The following is a 20,751-nucleotide window of genomic DNA, read 5'->3' on the forward strand; positions in this document are numbered from 1 at the left end:
CCACAGCTCCCCCACAGAAACTATAATAGAGAAAAAACAAACAGTACATTTCTCCCAAGACTAAAAACTTGCTCACACACCAAGTCGTAAGACTATAACACAGCACCATATGGTAGCCCTGTAACAATATAAATTCATAACACTGGTCCCAATATTTATCCACTGTTAACACCTTTGCACTCCAATGGCCATCTGATCACTACAATTGTTTCCTATCACTCCACCAGTTTTTAACCTAGAATAAAAATTGCCTTAAACTCTCCATGCACCACCATACCCACCCACCATCATTGTTGTTTCTCTTACCCTCCAGTGAGAAACCCTATCAAAAAGTATTTTGGAAATCCAAGCACATGTCGTTTACTTACTAATGTACTTACTAGAGCTGGTCAAAAAAAATTATGTTGAAACCCTTTCTTGGAAAAAAAAAATATTGAAAAGTTTCCATAGAGATTTTCAATTTTTGAAAAATGTCAACCATCTCTATTTATAAAAATCCAATATGTTAGAGAGACAGTGTCACAGTCACTGGCTCTCAAGCACCCCGCCTGGCTGCAAGCCTGCTCCTTCCCAGCCAAGGTGTGATCCAGGCCTCTCTTTTCGAGACTTTGCCTTTTTATCTTCTCCCTCAGAGCAATTAGATACAGAACATCCTCTAGCCCACCTGGGCTTCATACAGCTTTACATCATGCCATCACAATACACAAAAACTCGTTCACCCTACCTGGGCTAGGTGCAGTGTTATCCAGGATTCCCAGCCTTTCACCCCCGTTTTTGCCCTTTTATAGTGGCTTTTTCTCATTACCTCTCCAGGGAGCTTCCCCAATGACCTTTATAAAGGCCAGCTATCCCTCATTAGGCCTGACAAGGTGGTAACTAATTAATCACAGGTGGGCTTTGGACCACTCTCTCTCAAAGGAGCCAGACCTATGACACAGAGCTTCCCCTTTCAGATGTTGTGCAGGTTTGATCACCTCACGTCAATGACTTTGTCCAAGGCTACATCTACACTCTGAGCTTGGGGTGTGATTCCCAGGTCACATACACGTACTCGCACTAGCTCAACTACAGTGGCACAAGCAGCTGAACCTTGCCAGTACGAACTTGGAACAGCTATGCCATGCCACTGGCGTCGCTACTTGTGCTATGGTGGCTATCCCGCTATTTATGCTCATGCTAGCCATCACGCACGAGTACGTGTACATGAGCAGGGAATCACAACCAAGCTCGTAGTGTAAACATAGTGTAAGTGTTGTAATCATCTAGTCTTAATTTGAATCTCCATCCATTGCAGACTTTTGACAAGTTAAGCGTTTTATATCCATGACGTCAAAAGAATAGCAGGTTATTAATAAATAGAACAGATTATAATAGATGTTCAGGCTGGCATCCTGCAAGCTGATCCGCACGGGTAGAACTCTGCACTCATGCAAGTCCCACTAGGCTTGAGGAGGGCTCCACATTGGCATGGCAAATGCCCGAGTGGTTTGTCTGACTGCTGCAGGCCCCAACACAGTAGAGTTCCTATCCCATCAAACATGCAATCATAACGAGTACACTTGTTATATAACTTCATCATGGACCTTATGCTGCTAGAGGGAGGAAAAAAGAAACTTCCAAGGTTCAAACTTTTCAGAACATCAAGCACTTCCGAAAGCTTTTTGATTAAAATATAATTAGTTACATTTTAAAAGACCCACAGTGCACTTACTCCCAGGCACTTTTCAATCAAATAACCTCTCGCCTCCAAAACATACACTTTAAATGGTGCTGTGGTGCAATTTTAGAGTCCCTCTCTTTTGTTTCTAAGTCTGCAATTACTGTAATGTCAGCCCAAGATAAAGAACATAAAAAGTAGTTTCAAATAGCGGGTATCGTTTTGAGTTTTTTGAAGGTTGTTATTCTGATGTCCCTTGGCAAAGAGAAAATTTCAAAGCTTACACGGTTTAGGCAGCACAAAATTATAGGGGCACCAGTCAAAGCCTATATACTTAATACAGGAAGGCAGCTTTCTAGTGATTAGAGTCAGGCCTCCTGGCTTCTCTGTCTATCACACCTAGTGCCGTCAATCATTGGCTGGTACACTGCCATATTAGAGGTATACTGAGAAAAATACTGAGTTTCTCAGCTGAAACATGCTGTAGAATAGAAAGACAATTTTTTCAGAAGTGACTAATGATCTCGGCTGTCTCAGTTGCTGGTGCCCAAAATGAAATAACTTAAACAGGGGCTTAATTTTCAAAGATGCTGAGCCTAGAGTGACCAGATGTCCTGATTTTATAGGGACAGTCCTGATTTTCTTATATAGGCTCCTATTGCCCCCGACCCTCTGTCCCGATTCTTCACATTTGCTGTCTGGTCACCCTAGCTGAGCTTTCGCCCTCTGATCACTTTAACTGACCAAACTAAGTTTTTACTACTTTTTACACTATTGTTTGCACTACAGAACAACACAGCTATGGGGGACTGAGCTGGATTCTATTTTCAGTGTAACATCAATCAACAGTATTGCTAGCCAGGTTCTAACTGTTGAAACTTTGCTCTTGAGAATAGGTTATCCAAATACTACCCAGCCAGAAAAAAAACTAGCCCCCTTGCGGTGTTTGCAGAACTGAGCAAAATCTGGAATAATCACCTTTTATTTCTTCACTGACACGATTTGAAGGGATTCAGATACAAAACAGTGAAATGCATGCTGCCATTTTTACACAGTAGCCTTTCCAGTTTAGAATCTTTCTTTTTAACAAACAAGCAAAACAAAACCAAGCCTAGCATCCCAACACACATGAACAAAAGCAGAACAGCAGAGCATCATTGTAGGCATGACAGCATAAAAATAAAACTCTGCCTCAGGGTGGATTATGTGCAGAACCTGGGCAAAATTTCACACATTTTAAAAATGCTCTCTCGGGTAAACCCACAGACCCAGTCTATAATGGCCAGGAAAACTGTTTGCAGCTGTTGAGTAAACTATGTTGAAGCACAGTTCTTCTGAATGATGCTAACTAGGGTTGGCTGGAAAACAGCAATTCCCTTTTGTGAAAAATGTCACTGTTTTGAAGTTTGGTTTTGTTCCAAAGCAGAACAGCGAAAGAATAAGAACAGCCAATACCCCAGTGGTCACGGGATTTGCTTGAGATGTGGGAGACCCAGGTTCAAGTCCCAAATCAGACAGAGCAAGGACCTGAACCTGGGTCTTACATTCCAGGCAAATGCCCTAGCCACCAAGCTATTGGCTATTCCAGAATCGCTCCATTTTTCCCCCATCCAGAAATTCCACCCTTGGACCTGCGGAACCTTTTTCAACAAGATTTTCACTGAAACATGTACATTTCTGCAAAAAACATTACCATTTCGACAAAACATTTTTCTCTGGAAAACATAACAAGGTTTCCAGGCCGTTGTAAAGGGCCAGAATTCCCAGTACCCTGCATCAGTATGCAAGGATGCTTATATTCACTTACACAGATGCTTGCACTGAAGCTGTAATGCCTGTATAATCCAGTGTTCAGCATGAGTGCAGGATGTTCACTAGAGCAGTCCTCACGCCATTGTTATGACTGGCTCAGCAGTTTGTGGCTGAAGCAACAAGTCAGCCTGGATTTGTTTCATGAGTAGAAATATAGACATAAATCTGTTTGTTTTTATTTCCCAAAAGTTTTAAAACCTTACCCAAATAGTTCTGCAGGACATGAGCTAATAGTGTCAATATTTGTCATACAAATTGTTAGGACCTGAGCATTGCAACAGTAAAGATCCACAAAATGAGCACTCGCATTGTCATCATTCAGTGCTCTTTAGGCTTGCCAAAACACTGCGGTGTTTTATCCTAACAGCTGGCCATTTAAAAAAGAATCACTAAACTTTGTGTCCAGTTCTAATATAAGGTGTGGTACTTCTACCTAACTGGAACAATCTTTGGTCAGTTTCAAGCAACAATGGCTATTTACTTATACATGGCAATGAATACTTGAATATCTGGGCTTGATTCAGCTTGTTTAGACTACATGCTTTGCTTCATTCTAAGTATATGTGTCAGTCCAGTCTTGGTCCACTCAGTAGGGATGCACTTAAATGCAGGCTTACCGTTCAGCATATATTTAAGTGCTCTGCTGAACTGAGGTGCCCTATAGTACCAAATGTGTGTCAGACTCTGAAGGCTTATCTCCATTTCCTCCAAATTTCTCTCTTCTGTCTAGAGTCAAGACCAACCACAGAGTGCCACCCCTGAAAACTCCAAACCCTGTAAGTTTCCAGAACTCCACAGCAGAGAAGACTACTCTTCCTCCTCTGCCAAGGATCAGAAGGTCAGATCTGGTTTAAAAAAATAATAAATAAAACAAAAAACACTACAACCACCTGCTGTCAATTTCATACAATGACTGGTTTATACTGCTCGCTACATTTCAGTACAATATTTATATTCCAGCTGATTTAGTTTATTATATAGTAAAAATGTGAAAAAGTCAGCTATTTTTCAGTAATAGTCTGCTGTGACACTTTTTTGTGTGCATCTTTTTGTGTCTGATTTTGCAAGCAAGTAGTTTATAAGTGAGGTGAACTTGGGGGTACACAAGACAAATCCTGAAAGGGGTACAGTAGTCTGGAAAGGTGGAGGTGCCACTGCCACAAGGGACTATCCAGATTTTGAATAACTGCCATTAAGCACACCCGTGAACCTTGCCAGAAGACTCCATGGCATTCACAAGATCAGGTCAGCATGCTACAGCTGCTGCTTAGCATTTCTATAGGGCTCTTCATGTCCACTGCACTTCAGAAGCATTAAACCTCTCATCTCCATGGAGAGTCAGTGATGCGCTTGGCACTGTTCAGAACATTTGGAGAAATGGTGCCTGTGCTTTTAATAGGAACGGATTGAGGCCCGGAGCACCTGGGTATTAACAAGCACCAAAAATACTCTTGTAGATCACAGCTACACCACAGTGCACAGGAAGGTTGGCTCTGAGCTGTAATAAACATTTGTCTCAAATCTGGACTTAGAGTTCAGCATCTGAGTGTTTATCTGAACCTCCCCCAAGCTCACTACCAGCTTGGATTTTACTTCACTGCCACCAGATAAGAATTAGGCTCTTATCAGCCTGGATTCCCCAAATACTCCTTGGGGGACCCCCTCTGTGGACTCCCCAACTTCCTTTGGGAAGACCCCCAAGACCCAGACCCCTGGGTCTCCCTATCTCATTCCCCAGCTTCCCCCCCTTCCTGGGTGAGCCTGGGCGATGTAGTACTTAAGTCCTTGAAGGCAAAACAAAGAAGGAAATCACTTTCCCCCGAGGCGATGCCTTCAAATCTAGTAAAGCTAATATAAAGAGATTTTCCAACCCCCCTTCCTGTAGCCTCACTAGAGAAACCCCAAAAACCTCAGCCAGGTTTTAAAAAAGAACTTTATATAAAAAGAAAGAAAATACAGAACAATAATCTTGCATTAAGAAACTCAGTACAGGCTCTTGCTTATAAGAAAATCTGAATAAACAGTCTGATTTAAAAGATAGCCCTATTAAACCAGTCCAGCAAATCAACATACATGTAAATACAACACAAAGCATATAACAGCCTATGTACTTTGTTTCCTTTTGTACTCACAGACTTTTAGGAGAAACTTTGAAATAAGAGGGAGTTAGAAGAAAAGATGGAGTTAGAAGAAAACTTTGTTTACTCACAGCCGAGGAAAACAAAAAGACCCAGAAAAAAAACAAAAACCTCCAGAGGTTCCCACCCTTACTTTTGAAAATCCTGTTTCCTGATTGGTCCTCTGGTCAAAGGTTTGGTTCCCTTTGTAAACCCTTAACAGTAAAAGAAAATTAACCCTTACCTTACCTATCTACTTATGACATGAGCACACACAGAAAGATTGGGAATTGCTTTTGTAGCACAAACAGCTGAGAGTATATGTAACCTGTAGGTGAGTGTGCATGTTACAGCCCCCTCATTGTGGTGATCCACAGAGGACAGATGTTGCTACAGAGTCTTGACTCCTTTTAGCTCCCGCCGTAGCAGCTCATACTTTTAGCTCTGGAGGTCCACAGTTAAAAAACTGAACAAAGCTTTCCTACTGTTTTAAGCTAAGTACAGTACATATCTTTCTCTCCTTGGTCACTGCAACATTATGGCTTAACATACAGATTCCCACTGAAGCCAGCAGAATGGTAAAGGCAGTGAAATAGCAAATAAGTCTGGGATGGCTTTTCCCCTCTGTACTTTCAGTACCTTCTCACTTACAGACTGTTATTGTGCTGAATTTGTAATAGGCAACCGTCCTTGACTGGGAAACAACAATTTCTTGGCACACTGACAACAGCAACATTTTTATCTTTCAGAATACCAAATAAAAAGTCCAAAAAAGTCATTACTATATAATGGTCACAACAAGGTTACTCAGGCTAGGCTATGGGGAGCACAGAAGCTCCATATTCCATCATAACAGCAGCTCTTATTTGTGGTCAACTGCAGTAGCTTCGTACAGCAGAGCTCACCAGTGTTGTAAATGGAGCATCTTTAGGTTTGACATAATATTTTATTTTTCACACTTTGGTCCCATAACTTTTCTGTAAAGCTGCTCAGGATAAACACTTGACTGCCTCAGCTAGTGAGAAAAAAACATGACCAGATCTGGTTTAAATCTTTCAGAATTACGACCAGCAGATAAAACACATGCAATATCAGATGCTTTCTGGGAAGTCTTAAAATGGCATCAAGTTAATACAACTCCGACCTCCTGCCATGAGGCAGGGCCAAGTAAACGTAGAACACCCTTGAAAGGTGTTTGTCTAATCTGTTCTTAAAAAACTCCAATGATGGGGATTCCACAGCCTCCCTTAGAAGCCTGTTCCAGAGCTTAACTACCCTTATACAGTTGTTAGAAAAGTTTTCTAAATATCTAACCTAAATCTCTCTTGCTGCAGATTAAACCCATTACTTCTTGTCCGACAGCCAGTGGACATGGAAAACACTTGATAACAGCCCTTCACATGCTTGAAAACTTATCAAGTCCCCCCTCAGGTTTCTTTTCTCAAGTCTAAAGATGGCCAGTTTGTGTTTTTTACAATCTTTCCTCATAGGTCAGGATTGCAAATCTTTTATCATTTTTGTTGCTCTCCTCTGGACTCTCTCCAATTTATTCACATCTTTCCTGAAGTCTGACACCCAGAATTGGACACAGTACTCCAGCTATTACCTTACCAGTGGGACAATTACCTCCTGTGTCTTACATACAATACTCCTATTAATCAACCTTCAGAACATTTAGCCTTTTTAGCAACAGCATCACATTTCTTATGTTATTTCCCAGTTATTTCCCATTTTGTAGCTGTACATTCAATTTTTTCTTCTTAAGTGTCGTATTTTCCACTTGTCTTTATTGAATTTCATTTTGTTGCTTTCAGACCAATTCTCCAATTTCTCAAGATCATTTTGAATTCTAACCCTTTCCCCTTCCAGCTTGGTGTCACCTGCAATTTTTATAGGCACAGTCTCCACTCCATTATCCAAGTACCAGGACTGACTCCTGCAGGACCCCACTAGATACCCTTCCCCCCAGTTTTATAGCAAATCATTGATAACAACACTGAATATGTTTTTTTTCAATCAGTTGCGCACCCACCTTGTAGTAATTTCATTTAGACCACATTTCCTGGTTTGCTTACAAGAATGTCATGTGGGACAGTGCAGAAGCCTCACTAAAATCAAGATATATCATGTCTAAGGCTATGTTTTAGTCATAGATATTTTTAATAAAAGTCATGGACAGGTCAGAGGCAATAAAAAAAAGTCATGGCCCCATGACCTGTCCATGACTTTTACTAAAAATACCTGTGACTAAATCTTACCAGCTGGGAAGAGGGCACTCCTGAAGATGACTGCTGCAGGGCAGGGGACCTGCTGACTGGGGCTGCCAGAGCAACAACCGATGTGGCTGGCCCCGTGCTTCCCCAGTTGCTGGGGTGGACCAGCGCTGCAAAATTCACAGAGGTAATGGAAAGTCACAGAAGTCACGGCCTTAATTCTGTCTACTGCCTCCCCTCATCCACTAGGTCTGACAGAGAAGGAAATTCCTTATAATCCTATTATCCACTGGGTGCTTACAAACTGATCGTTTAATAAATTTGTTCCAGTATCTTTCCAGGTACTGAAGTTAGGTTGACTGGTCTATAATTCCCCAGGTCCTCTTTGTTCCCCTTTTTAAAAAGAGTTACTGTGTTCGCCCTTCTCTGATCTTCTGGGACCTTACCAATCCTTCATGAGTTCTCAAAGATAATTGCTAGCAGTTTTGAGATTGCTTGAGCTAGTTCCTTACATACCCTAGGATGGATTTCATCAGGTTCAGCCAACTCAAATACACACAATTTAGCTAAATATTCTTTATCCTATATTGGCCTGTGTTCCTTCCTCCCTTGTTGCTCATATTAATTGTGTTGAATATCTGGTCACCATTAACCTTTTTTAGTGAAGACTGAAGCAATTAGGCATTAAACACTTATGCAGGCTCTTACCTCAATCTCTTATCTGACATTGGCCACTGCTGGAAGACAGGATACTGGGCTAGATGGACCTTTGGTCTCATCCAGTATGGACATTCTTATGTTCACTTATTAAAGACTGAACAGGTGCATAGACTCCTGTCTCTCAAAAAAGACAATACTCAAAGATTCTGCTGAGTTTGAATACAATAGGCCAAGTTCAGACCTGGAATGGGTAGGTAAAATTCCATTTAAGCCAGTGGAGCTGCACAGGCTTGTAGGGGTCTGAATTTGGCTCATGGACAGCAATCCTTATTTTGTAGCAGTGATGACAGAGCTGCCATATAAAAAATACCAATGGTAAAAACACAATAAACCACTGATATGCACTGTTAGGTCACTGCTGAAGAAGGGCTAGGCAAGATATTTCATAAATACATGAAAGCACTCGTGGATTTTGTAAACTCTACCTGGCATACAGGTTCCAATATGTATGGTTAAAATTGTTTTTGGCCCCAGCCAGATTATTTAACCCAAGAAATCCAGTACAAGTCTGATTGCTCCATGACATTTATTGATATTTGTGTGTCCTTGTATGAACTCACTCCTAAAGTGACCAGGTAGCAAGTGTGAAGAATCAGGACACTTTTTTTGGAGGTATAGTTGCATATGTAAGACAAAGCCCCTATTATTGGGATGTCTGGTCACCCTAGTCACTTGAGCCATGCTTACATAGTGGCAACATGACCTAAGATTCTAGGGTCAACCAAAGCTGAAAAAAATGTATGGGTTCCCAATGACATCGTGAACTATTGGGCTGCCCTACAGTGTCTCATCACTACCCAATTGTCTACATGGGAAGGAGCTGCAGTCTGACATACAACCCCACTCAGCACATTCTGAGGTCATTTACAGACTCAGCAAAGTTGATTTAAAAGGTATTCTGAAATACTTGTTTATTGAACCTGCCACAACCACTAGGGACCAGTGAAAGTTGTTGTACCACAATGTGTACTGGGTGTCAGGCAGACAACCAAATAGGATGCTGCCACAGGAACCAGGATATTCTCAACTTCTAAAGAGTTGGAATCCTCACAGATCAGAGGACTGCTGAAAGACTGCTGGGGTGAGTTTGAGAGCAGAAAATGTGTGGTACACCCCACTCTTGAGAGGCATAAGACCCTCAAGGTAAGTTTTCCTTTTCTGTTGGGTTCATGAAGATAAAAGGCCTAGATATTGCACAGGGTTTTCTTCCAAGCTGAGATGCAAAATTTTGCCTTGTCCTCCATAAAATTACACTATTTTTCACTGAAATTATATAATCTTCACCATCACGAAGGACGAACAGCCATGGTTCCGACTGTAAGCCTCTTAACCCACATATCACCCACCTAGCCATTTGCTTGTAGGCTTCTTCTGCCACTGCAAATATGTGAGGATCCATGTCCCCCATGTTTTGGCCACTGTATGCATAGATGACATCTTGTTCATAGATTGGCAGTTGTTCATATGGGTTAATGGCAACAAGCACAATACCTAAATAAAACAGACAAACATGCAGACATTAGAATTAAAACAAAGTCACAATAGTTTATAACCTTTTCGTAAATACAAGGAGATTCAAAAAAATGCATAGAAAAAAGGGTCCAGGTTCTTACATCAGCTTTTGTTTGAATCTCATAGAAATGGTCAATGCACTGGTGGAAAGAACAACTCACATTAAGCTATGGAAGAGGAGCATTAAATATATGACATGAATATAAGTCCATCATATGAAGTAGGCCCTTTTGGCATTTTCCCACCCAAAAAGTTGAAAGATGCTGCCCTAGATAAGCCATATCCACATAACTGAACATCCACTGGACTCAAAATATTTTGGTTTCTGGACTTCAGATGAAAATGCAAAACCCTAAGATTAACAGAAATTAAATGCACAAATCATGTGGAAGGAACATGAAAGATCCGAATTAAAAATCTTTAAAAACTTTCTCTTTGCCTTCCTGTAGAAAATCCAGACTGCTCACTTCATCATAAAAATCACACCATTGGGCTTAGGAACCACAGTCATCCAAAAACATGGCACCTTGCCCCATCCTGTCATCTTATCCATACTGGGAGCATGGGGGGAGATATCAATCCATCCATGGGGTCCCCATGGATTTGGAAGAGTTGTCTGCATGGTTCAGAAAGTATGTGTGCTGCACTAGCTATTGACAACAGCATGAGAGGAGGATAGCACCAGAAGCCTTCCTCTAAATATCTTCTGGGTTTGTGGGCTTAAATCAGACACTAATGTTATTTTAACCTGCTGTAGGAGGAGTGTGGTCTGGTGGCTACAGGTAGAGAGAGGAGGACAGTTTAACCTTGAATTTTAAATGTTCCCAATTGATGTTAAGATGTTAAAGCTACGAATGCAATAAACCAAACTCAGTTTTCAAGTTCAAGCCTCTAGGTCTATTAGGGTACGTTTTCACTACCAGCCGTATCGGCAGGTAGCAATCAATTTCTCGGGGATCGATATATCGCGTCTCATCTAGACATGATATATCGATCCCCGAACGAGCTCCTGTCAACTCCGGAACTCCAACGCAAACGGTGGAAGCTGAGTCGACAGGGGAGTCACGGACTTTGATCCCGCGCTGTGAGGACAATAGGAAACTCGATCTAAGATACTTCGACTTCAGCTACGCTATTCACGTAGCTGAAGTTGCATATCTTAGATTGATTTCCCCCACTAGTGTAGACCAGCCTTACAGATAGACAGACTAATTAAATAGAAGACCCCGGATGGTACTTTGAATGATAGAAACAAACTTCCAGAGAAAAATTATTAATTAAGCAAACAGGCATACAACTATCATTTACACAGGTACTACAATTATACTCACTTTCAAAGACAGAAGAACATATCAGTGGGTAATCAGCCCACTGACAACAGAATGAAGTATAGTTTATAATCCTGTAACCTAATGGTACCCTTTTGGTGTTAATTGGAGATCTCCTGCAATTTAGCAAGGCTACTCTTCTTATAATCCATTATAATACTAATTAACATTAAACATACCCATTACCATATTCACATTTCCTCCATCTCTTTATTGGCTCTTTAGAACACACATTATTTAAATTAACATCTGAATCAATGTCCTTCTCCTGCTATCGATATAGATAGCGTTTTAATAACACATTCCAAATGCTCAAAAAAAAAACCCACTCTTAATAAACCCTGCTGAAACCAGTTATAACAAAAACCTTACCCAGGGGTTACGTCCTTGCTAACTTCAATTTTCCCATTTTACTCTCCGACTTCTCTCTCTAACTTCTGCTCATACTAACAAGTTCAATTTCTCACTCCTCTATACTGGGGCCAAAGTCTAATTTCTATTCATTTCTTAACCTAACACCTTTTGTAGGCTGCAACAGGACACCTGGGTTCTACTCCTCCTTCTGCTACTGATCGCTCTGCACCTCAGTCACTCTAATCATTAAGACAGGTATTACATTATCAGCTCCACAGAGGCATTGTGTGGCTTAATGAGTGAATACAATAAAAACTCTGTTATCTAGCATGTTGGTGGAATGGGGAGGGGGCTGCCAGTAAGTCAAAAATTCCAGTTAACTAAGAGGGAGGGAGTTTGGGTGTGAGACGGCACTTGGGGCAGGAGGTTGGGGTGCAGGAGAGGTTTTGGGGTGCTGGATCAAGGAAGCGCTCACCTTGGGTGGCTCCCCGGGAGCAGTGACATGTCTCTGCTGCTCCTAGGTGGAGGCAGGGCCAGGCAGGCTCTGTGCACTGCCTTCACCCACAGGTGCCGCCCCCGCAGCTCCTATTGGCTGTGGTTCCCAGCCAATGGGAGCTGTGGAGCCAGGTCTCAGGGTGGGGGTAATGCACAAAGCCCCTGTAGCCATTTCTCTGCCTAGGAGCAGTAGGGACATGTTGCCATTTCCAGGGAGTCATACAGAGCCAGGTAGGGAGCCTGCCGGCCCTGCACCAACTGAACTTTTAATGGATATCAGAAATGCTGGTTCCTAGAGCTTTCCAGCTAGTAAAGTGCTGGCTAACACAGCTTTTATTGTAAATGGTAAAATCCTCAGATCAGAGAGCTATGTAAATATTAAATTGTTATAAAAAGATCAGTATTAGCATATAAGAAATTAATATTAAACAGTGAAAAAAAAAAACAACCCTCAAACCCTGATGCAGATATATTTTAATACTCACCACAGTAGGTATAGATGTGATTTGATTCCAAGAATCTAACTTTTAAATTATGTAGGACTGCAGGCTCATGGAGATAACTTAGAGCTGTCAAGTCATTTTCACCCACCAAAATATCTGGATTACGCAAGAAGGGCAGTTGGTTGGTTTTGAGATCAACTGGATATTCATAGATCTGAAGTAATACAAATTGCACACAAAAAAATGGTTAAAAAATAAGAACTATCTAGCTTATTTATTTATTTATTTTTAACTCATGTAGGGATAATTCTGCCCTCAAAAGATTGTATTACATTAGCATCTAGAGGCCCCAACCAGAATCCAAGCCCCATTGATAGAAAGAATCCAAGCCCAGAGACAATGTGCACATATTGTCTACTGAAGTGAATAGGAGTTCTATGCATCTACAATGCTCACCGCTTTAAAAAATATTTTCAATTATTTTTGGATAGCTAAACAATATTGCTTTTGTATTTCCTGTATTCCCTAGGGATTTCCCAGTACTGAATAAGGGTAAATACTGTGGACATTGCACAAAGGACAAAATTCACTGCTGAGGGGTGAATTTCACCCTTACTGAATAAGTTTATCTAATCTCATTGTCTAAAGCAAATCCAGGAAGTTTTTAGGGGTGACCAAGGAAGGAGATGGCACAAGGTACCTCAAAGTGTTAGTAAGACACAGCATCATATATAAAAAACAGTAAAAGCATCAACAAAACCGACATGTGCATCCTTATTTATCTTCCTCTAAGGTCAGCCAAAGTCACAGAATCCAGAGTCCTTCCTTTGACAAAGTTATTTGTTGACCATTTTTTTTTTAAACTAAAGTCACTTCAAACACATTATGCTCTATACTCCCTTCAATCTCTTCTGACAATGGGGAAAGGATGCAAAGAATCAAACCCAGGAGCACTGTAGACTTACGTGAGGAACATGGTGATGGCATTAAAAAAATACAGATCACCATACGCTGAAGAGTTTTGGCTCTTCCCCAACTGAACAGCAGAGCCACTAATTAGAAATCAACATGACTTTTCCCCTTTATCTGTAAATACCTTTGTCAACTCCCCCATGGGCACTTCGACTGTCAGACACTTAGAGACAGGAGATGTTTTGGGAAGTTTCCAGTTTGGTTTTTGCTGGATACATTTAACATTTGTTTACACTTCGGATGAGTTATGTTCCTGCCCCCTGAACACTCTGATGGTAAGTTCCTCCAGCAATAGTGAAACCCTGCTTGTGAAAGCAGAAAGGGGCAGATAAGAATTCCCATACTATTCATTTTATCCAACATGCTGTTTGGTTTAGTTAGACAGGCACGTACTGGAAAGAGTGAATATATAATGCCTAGAGCAGAGGGGACGTAGGCAGGTGATCTGTGGGTGATATACGCATGAATACTAGGTGGGGGAAAAGCATACCACGGCCATTCATTGCCAACTGTGTCAAGTTCCAATTAATATTTTGGCAGCTAAAGGATGCTTATGGAGGAGATGTTCATTTTTCACTCCTCAAAAGACATGCTGGCACTGCCATGTTTCAGCCCTTCAGTTCCTCAGCCAATAGCATGGAATATTTAAGCAGAGATTCTCTTGAAGTGAGGTGACAAACTGAAGCCTTCAGGTTGCCAGTGCCTTGACTCCTCATCCGCTGAAGCATTTACCCTTCCTTTCACTCCTCTCTCACTTTGATGGTGGCAGAGAGCCTCCTCTGTGGACTTCCTAACTCCTCCCTGCCCAGATCTCCATATGTGCAGATACCACCATCAGATTTAAACACATGGCCATTATTCCCACATTCAAAACTACCATGAATGATCAGGGCCCTCAATGTGCTAAGCATTGTCCAGACATGGAACAAAGATAACAGTCCTTGCTATCAAGGATCACAATCTAAACAGGAGACAGGACTGAAGAGGAGGACAAAATCAGACAAATAGGACAGCAGAACGAAGAAACAAACAAACAAAAAAAACCCACACACCAAAGCCAACTTCATCACTCATTTTAGATTCCAATTAAAAATTGTCCTCTCAAAGCAGAGCTTTGGAGTGGAGCCCAGAGCTGGAGCATGGAGCAGCTCCAGAGCAGTGGAGCTGAAGGTTTTTGCCTGGAGCTGGAGCAGAACCGGAGCACAGCTCCAAAGCCCTGTCTCAAACTCAAAGGAACAGTGCCATCCTGCTTCAGATGTTGCTCCTCTTCCTTTCCCATCAATTAACACTGCTTCCTCTGTCCCTTCCAACCATCTTGCCATTGCTGGTGCAAAACCCTTCTCCTCAAACATCTTCCTCCTAGCTCTCCTCACTTCCCTAATTGATCCTGCACAGCTTCTTCCTCTGTGACAGCTTGCAATTGTTCTTTCAGTTCTGTACTGATGCCACTTCAGCTTTACACACTAAACCCCTTTTTGTATGAAACATACTGCAGAAATGAAGCTGTGTGGCACATTCAGAGTTACTACCGTGATAAGACCCAGGCCAGCTGGGTACAGCAGAATAGCAGAAGGCAGATATACTGGCCACTGGGTTAATAGTTTTCTGTTCCCTGACTGACCAGAGCAGGGGCTGCTCCAGGCTAATGAGAACACCTGACTCTGATTAACCTGTAAAGAGTCAGGTGAGGCCATTCAGTTAATGTGACCACCTGACTCTAATTAAGGCCTTGCTGACACTATAAAAAGGGTTCACTCCAGTCAGCCAGGGGAAAGGAAGTGCAGCTGAAGGGCTGGTTACTGAAGACACCCTCAAACCATTGTTAAGGGAGCCCTAAGGTAAGGGTGAAGACAGGAGAGCTGTGGGGAAGTGGCCCAGGGAAATGTAGCAACTCTGGCAGTGAAAAGTTGGCTGCCAACAACTGCTACCATTAGGGTCCTTGGGCCGGAACCCGGAGTAGAGGACGGGCCCAGGTTCCCCCTAACCCACCACTACAGGAACATCTCCTGGGAGGGGAAGTCAGGCCCCTGTCAGGACAGGAGGCTGAACAGAGACTGTGGGAGTTCTCTCATCAACCTCCTTGCTGGCTTATGATGAAAAGGGCTCAGCAGACTGTAACCCTGGCCCTAGAGAGAGAAGGGCTACGTGGAGGGTCACAGTGAGCCACTGAGGCTAGCATAAACCGCCTAGAAGCGCAGGACCCATAGGAGCAAGGTCACAGCTCTGCCACACTATTCCAACTGCCAGCAGAAACAAAGCTTCAACACAGATGAGAATACACTCAGCTTTTGGCCAGGCTGGTGCCATAAGCAAAGTAAATCACCACACAAGAGCTTGAAGTCTTGACTCCCCCAACAGGTCCCAGCCAAGATTGGAATCCCATTATGCTCAACTAAAAGACAATCCCTGCCCCGAAGAGTTTACTAGCTAAACAGACAAGACCAACAAAAGGTGGGAAGAAAACCAGAAGCACAGAGAGATGAATTAATTTGCCCAAAATCACACAGCACGTCAGTGGTAGAGATGGAAACAGAGCCTGGTCTCCCAAGCCTCAACCCATTATCCTATCCAGTAGGCCATGCCATCTCTTTCAAATACGCAGGATCGGCATCACCCATGCAGCATACAGACTGAGTTCTTCCACTCCTGAGAGAATCTCAATGAAGCCTGACCTTTACTGCTGCAACTGAGTTCCGTGCGATAATCCCCACAGTCCTATGTTAGGATTTTTGAGAGCCTAGGATTCCCAAGGAGTATGTAACACTGAGTTCATCACTCCAGAAAGAGATTTGTGATAGACACAAAGCAGCCAGGAACATTCACTTTAGATGAAAAGGATAAGAAAAAGAAGCCAGTAACAACAACAGCGGAAACATTTCAACTGTCAGGAACCAAAAGCTTTCAATTCCCTGAAAGAGATCCTAATGTTCACGTAACCTTAATTTGATGCATGTGTGTGTCACTCCATGCTAATATAAGGTTTCTCAGATCAACATGCCCCCATCACACTCAACTCAGCCGGGACTTCATAAGAATGGCCTAAACAATAAAAACAAACTGCACAGGAGAAATATTAAAAGAAGAAAAAACCCTGTTATCCAGTCATGTAAATCAGTCTTTTTAAAAAATGAACAGAGCCTTTATTCAATTTAGAAGCCAACTTGGCTGTGTAGCTACGGCTCTGAAGGATGTGACAGACATGTCACTAACTGAAAACCTACAGTAAATTGAACGGTCACAAAATAGCCTAAAGGACAGATTTCCATTTAACAACATAAAATAACTGTGGAATGAAAACCCCAGGACTTAGTCCAGCTCTAACAAACTACATTTTGGCACAGGTGGCCCTGAATGTTATTTATCAGAATGACAGGAGCTGAGTTGAACTTTTATCATGCTGTATTTCAGGTATGGACTGTTCATCCTACTCCATTTATGAGACCTGTACCAGTAGGAAACAGCTATCAACACCTGTTAAGAGCAGAAAACAGACCTTAAGAATGTAACCAGTCTTCTCTAAAGGAAGATGAATTAATTGCAAAGCAGCATCACAGGGGAAACACACTAAATCTAACAGTGTGAATCCAAAGATGAATGTGTCCATCTAACAAACACTTAAGGTATCTTAATAGTTTTATATCAAATAAACTCTGTCATAATATTGAAATGACTCATTCCTTTATGTCCTGGCAACAGCATCTATGCAGTTTCCACAACATACAACAGCTTGCAGTCCTCTGACCTTCCCTTCTTTACCACCACTACCCCCAGCCAGAGATACATCGCCCAGAATTGACAGAACTCACCCTGGCTGTTTCTATCAGGTTCACCTGATCACTGAAGGTTTTGAAGTGTTAAGCTGCTGGAATTCCCCCAAATCCCAAGAGGGGGAAATAACTACATAGAATTTTCAATAGTGATGAATGTTACCAGACTGGCAGCACTGGAGCCTTCACATACAGCAGAGACTGTGGCAGTGCAAGCTTCACCCACACACCCCCATTCCCTGATCTACATGGAGAACGCCAGGAGGTAGAAGGATAGCCAGCCAATTAAGCCAATTAGTGCCAGTTGTAAGATGGGCAACAAGAACTGAGCCAAAACCAAATGTTCATTTCACATCTGTCACCTAATTCCTTGCTAGGATACGAGCACTATCGTGAATTATTGGGCTCGCTGTTCTTCACCGAAGCCTTGTTCGATTGTCTCAGAAGCAGAAGAGAGGTAACTGATTATGGAAATGAAGGAAGCCACAGCTGGCAGTAAAGCAGAAAGAAAGTTTCCTGCTCATTCTCTCTGGTAGTATGATGTAAGGGCAGGCAGCTTTGTGGGATGATCAGGGAGAGGAATGTGTGTGTGTTATTAGGAAAAAGCACAGGCACTGGACTACTATTCTAAGGACACCATATTTGCAGAGAGGAGAAAGATGAATTCCAACGAGGGCCTCAGATAAAGGAGTAGGCTGGCAAACCTGGAACACATTTATACTAAAGAGAAACCTCAGTTTTGCACATTAATGTTAATCACATCACCAGGGCTGGCACTTTCATTTAGGCGACCTAGGCAGTCGCCTAGAGGACCAGGACTTGGGAGGGCGGCATTTTGCCACACTCGGCGGCGGGGGGTCCTTCCATGCTCCGGGTCTTCGGCAGCAATTCTGCAGCGGGTCCTTCACTCGTTCCGGGACCCGCCGCTGAAGTGCCCCAAAGATTGGGAGCACGGAAGGAACCCCCCGCCGCAGAATTGCCGCCGACCGGGAGTGTGGGAAGGACCCCCGCCTAGGCAGGGCCGGCCCCGACCGGGAGCACGGGAGGGCGGCAGGGGGCTTCGGTGGATCTCCTGCAGCAGGTCCACCGGAGCCATGGGACCAGCGAGAGGCAGAGCGTCCCCGCAGCATGCCGCCGTGCTTGGGGAGGCGAAATGACTAGAGCCAGCCCTGTGCCTAGGGCGCCAAAAACCCTGGCGCCACTCCTGCACATCATTGGATTTCATTACTTGTTAGCAGTGGGAAAGATGGGTGACAGTGTCTAACAGCTGACCAGGCTGGCAGCTCCAAGGTTGGCTCTAAGTTCTGGAGTTTTGCTGAAAGTCAGACAGCAGGGAGTAGGGGCAGGCTCCAGCAGATGTCCGAACCAGGGCTCTACCAAATTCACAGCTGTGAAAAAAACATCATGGACCGTGAAATCAGACCTCCACGCTGAAATGTACTTATTGGAGTGGAGCAGGACAGGGACAGTGAATGCAAGGAGGTCCTGTGGAATGGCACATATTTATGGATGGCCCTTGGCATATTAACAACCACAGGAGAAGACTATCAAGCTGCGCAAACAAATGTGTCCCCAGTCTTATCACTCAGTTCCAAGGTGCATTACGTTGATTTCCCAGTGACACTGGCTCTCTGACGTACTGCTACTGGCCTCTCTGCTTATACTGAAGGAAAAAGAATAATTGTTTTCATAACAGCCTAATCAAGCATCTCTCATTCCTGCTCCCCAGCTGCCTGCTCTGTAAGAGGGTAACACACTATATGCCAGTGTGAAACCGGTTCATTGGCAGGAGCTGTGAATTATTCACACAGCCCTTGGAGCATTTTCAGTTTGGGGAAGCAGTGTCTGTTAACTGTTCTAGTAATACGGCAGATTGTCCCCCGGACAATTAAAAAAAATTGCCTGCTCAATGGAAAAACCAAATTAGATGAAGCAGTTCATGAAAAATATATTTCCTGGCACAATTATACCAGTCACACAGATTGTAGGCTGTGCAGTTCTGCTAAAACATGGCGCTGAAAGCAGTAAGTTCAAGCTGGCTTGTTGGGGAATTTAGCTCCTTCAATGTTCCTCAACAGAACGTCAATCTAACTGGAGTGTGCTTGGTAGTTTCCATAGCACTTGATCTTTGTAACAAAAGAGTGTCAGTACAGCTGACTCTTGGCATTCAGAGATGACAAGTGGGTAAAACTCCTCTTTGTGCATACAGCCATAGAAGCCTGATGCACCACTTAAATGTTCAAGTTAGGGTATAAGCAGTGTGTGGGCCTATGATGACCCTCTACATCCAATAAGATTGAGTCCTTCTTTAAGAAATTACCCACTGTGACAGACCCAAACCAGTGGGACACAGGAGTCTGGTAGAGGGCAAATATATTGATGGATAAGTAGTTTTCTGTTCCCTGAATGACCAGAGCAGATGCTGCACTAGAGTAATCAGGAACCTGCTAGAACCAATTAAGGCAGACAGGCTGATTAGAAAACCTGCAGCCAATCAAGGCAGGCTAATCAAGGCACCTGGGTTTTAAAAAGGAGCTCACTCCAGTCAGGCCAGGGGGAGCCAGAGAAGAGGAAGTACATGTGAGGAGCTGGGAGCAAGAGGTGCAAGGAGCTGAGAGTGAGAGGGTGCGCTGCTGGAGGATTAAGGAGTATAAGCATTATCAGACACCAGGAGGAAGATACTGTGGTGAGGATAAAGAAGGTGTTTGGAGGAGGCCATGGGGAAGTAGCCCAGGGAGTTGTAGCTGTCATGCAGCTGTTACAGGAGGCACTATAGACAGCTGCAATCCACAGGAGTAGAGGGCGGGCCCAGGTTCCCCCCAAACCTCCCAACTCCTGATCAGACACAGAAGGAGTTGACCCAGACTGTGGGAAGATTACTGAGGTGAGCAAACTCTGCCAATAAGTGCAGGACCCACCAAGGTAGAGAAGGAACTTTGTCACACCACCTATCAAAGCAATGGACCATAGCAGTCCTGGGAATTTCCTGAGCAAAGCTGTCCAGTTTGCTCAGACTATAAATTTGTGGGGAGCTGGGAGCTCCATGCACTTCAGGAGCTGAGACAGAAAGAGATTTGGCTGCCCTCTACCACTGTTTTCCATGATCCTCCAACTTTTGATGCAGTGAAATCATAAAGGCGGCCCTGAAGTAAATTCCATAGCCAACTCTGCACCACCATGACATGGTAGAGTTTCACATGATGTTGGTTTTGCCACATGCTAATGCAATGTGATTGTCTCAGCATGATGCTGTCCTGCAGAACAAGTTCATACTCAGCTGAAAAAGGCGACATCATAAACAGACCATCCCTCTTCCTCCATTCTTCCCTAAGTATGAATCCTCAGCTCAACACTAGGAAGA

The 20,751-nt window shown here is 43.1% G+C and overlaps 1 protein-coding gene across 2 annotated transcripts in view; it reads right to left on the reverse strand.

Moving 5' to 3' along the window:
• MYO5B (myosin VB) overlaps window positions 1-20,751 on the reverse strand; it is a 380,719-nt gene that overhangs the window by 230,178 nt on the left and 129,790 nt on the right. For both annotated transcript variants that reach the window (XM_032768192.2, XM_032768191.2), the window contains exons 3-4: window positions 12,694-12,865; window positions 9,866-10,010 (exon numbers count right to left, since the gene is read on the reverse strand). In XM_032768192.2, the coding sequence (XP_032624083.1) occupies window positions 9,866-10,010; window positions 12,694-12,865 (317 nt within the window). The remainder of the gene's footprint in view (window positions 1-9,865; window positions 10,011-12,693; window positions 12,866-20,751) is intronic.

Source organism: Chelonoidis abingdonii, chromosome 6, assembly GCF_003597395.2.
Source record: "Chelonoidis abingdonii isolate Lonesome George chromosome 6, CheloAbing_2.0, whole genome shotgun sequence".
Classification (NCBI taxonomy): domain Eukaryota; kingdom Metazoa; phylum Chordata; order Testudines; family Testudinidae; genus Chelonoidis; species Chelonoidis abingdonii.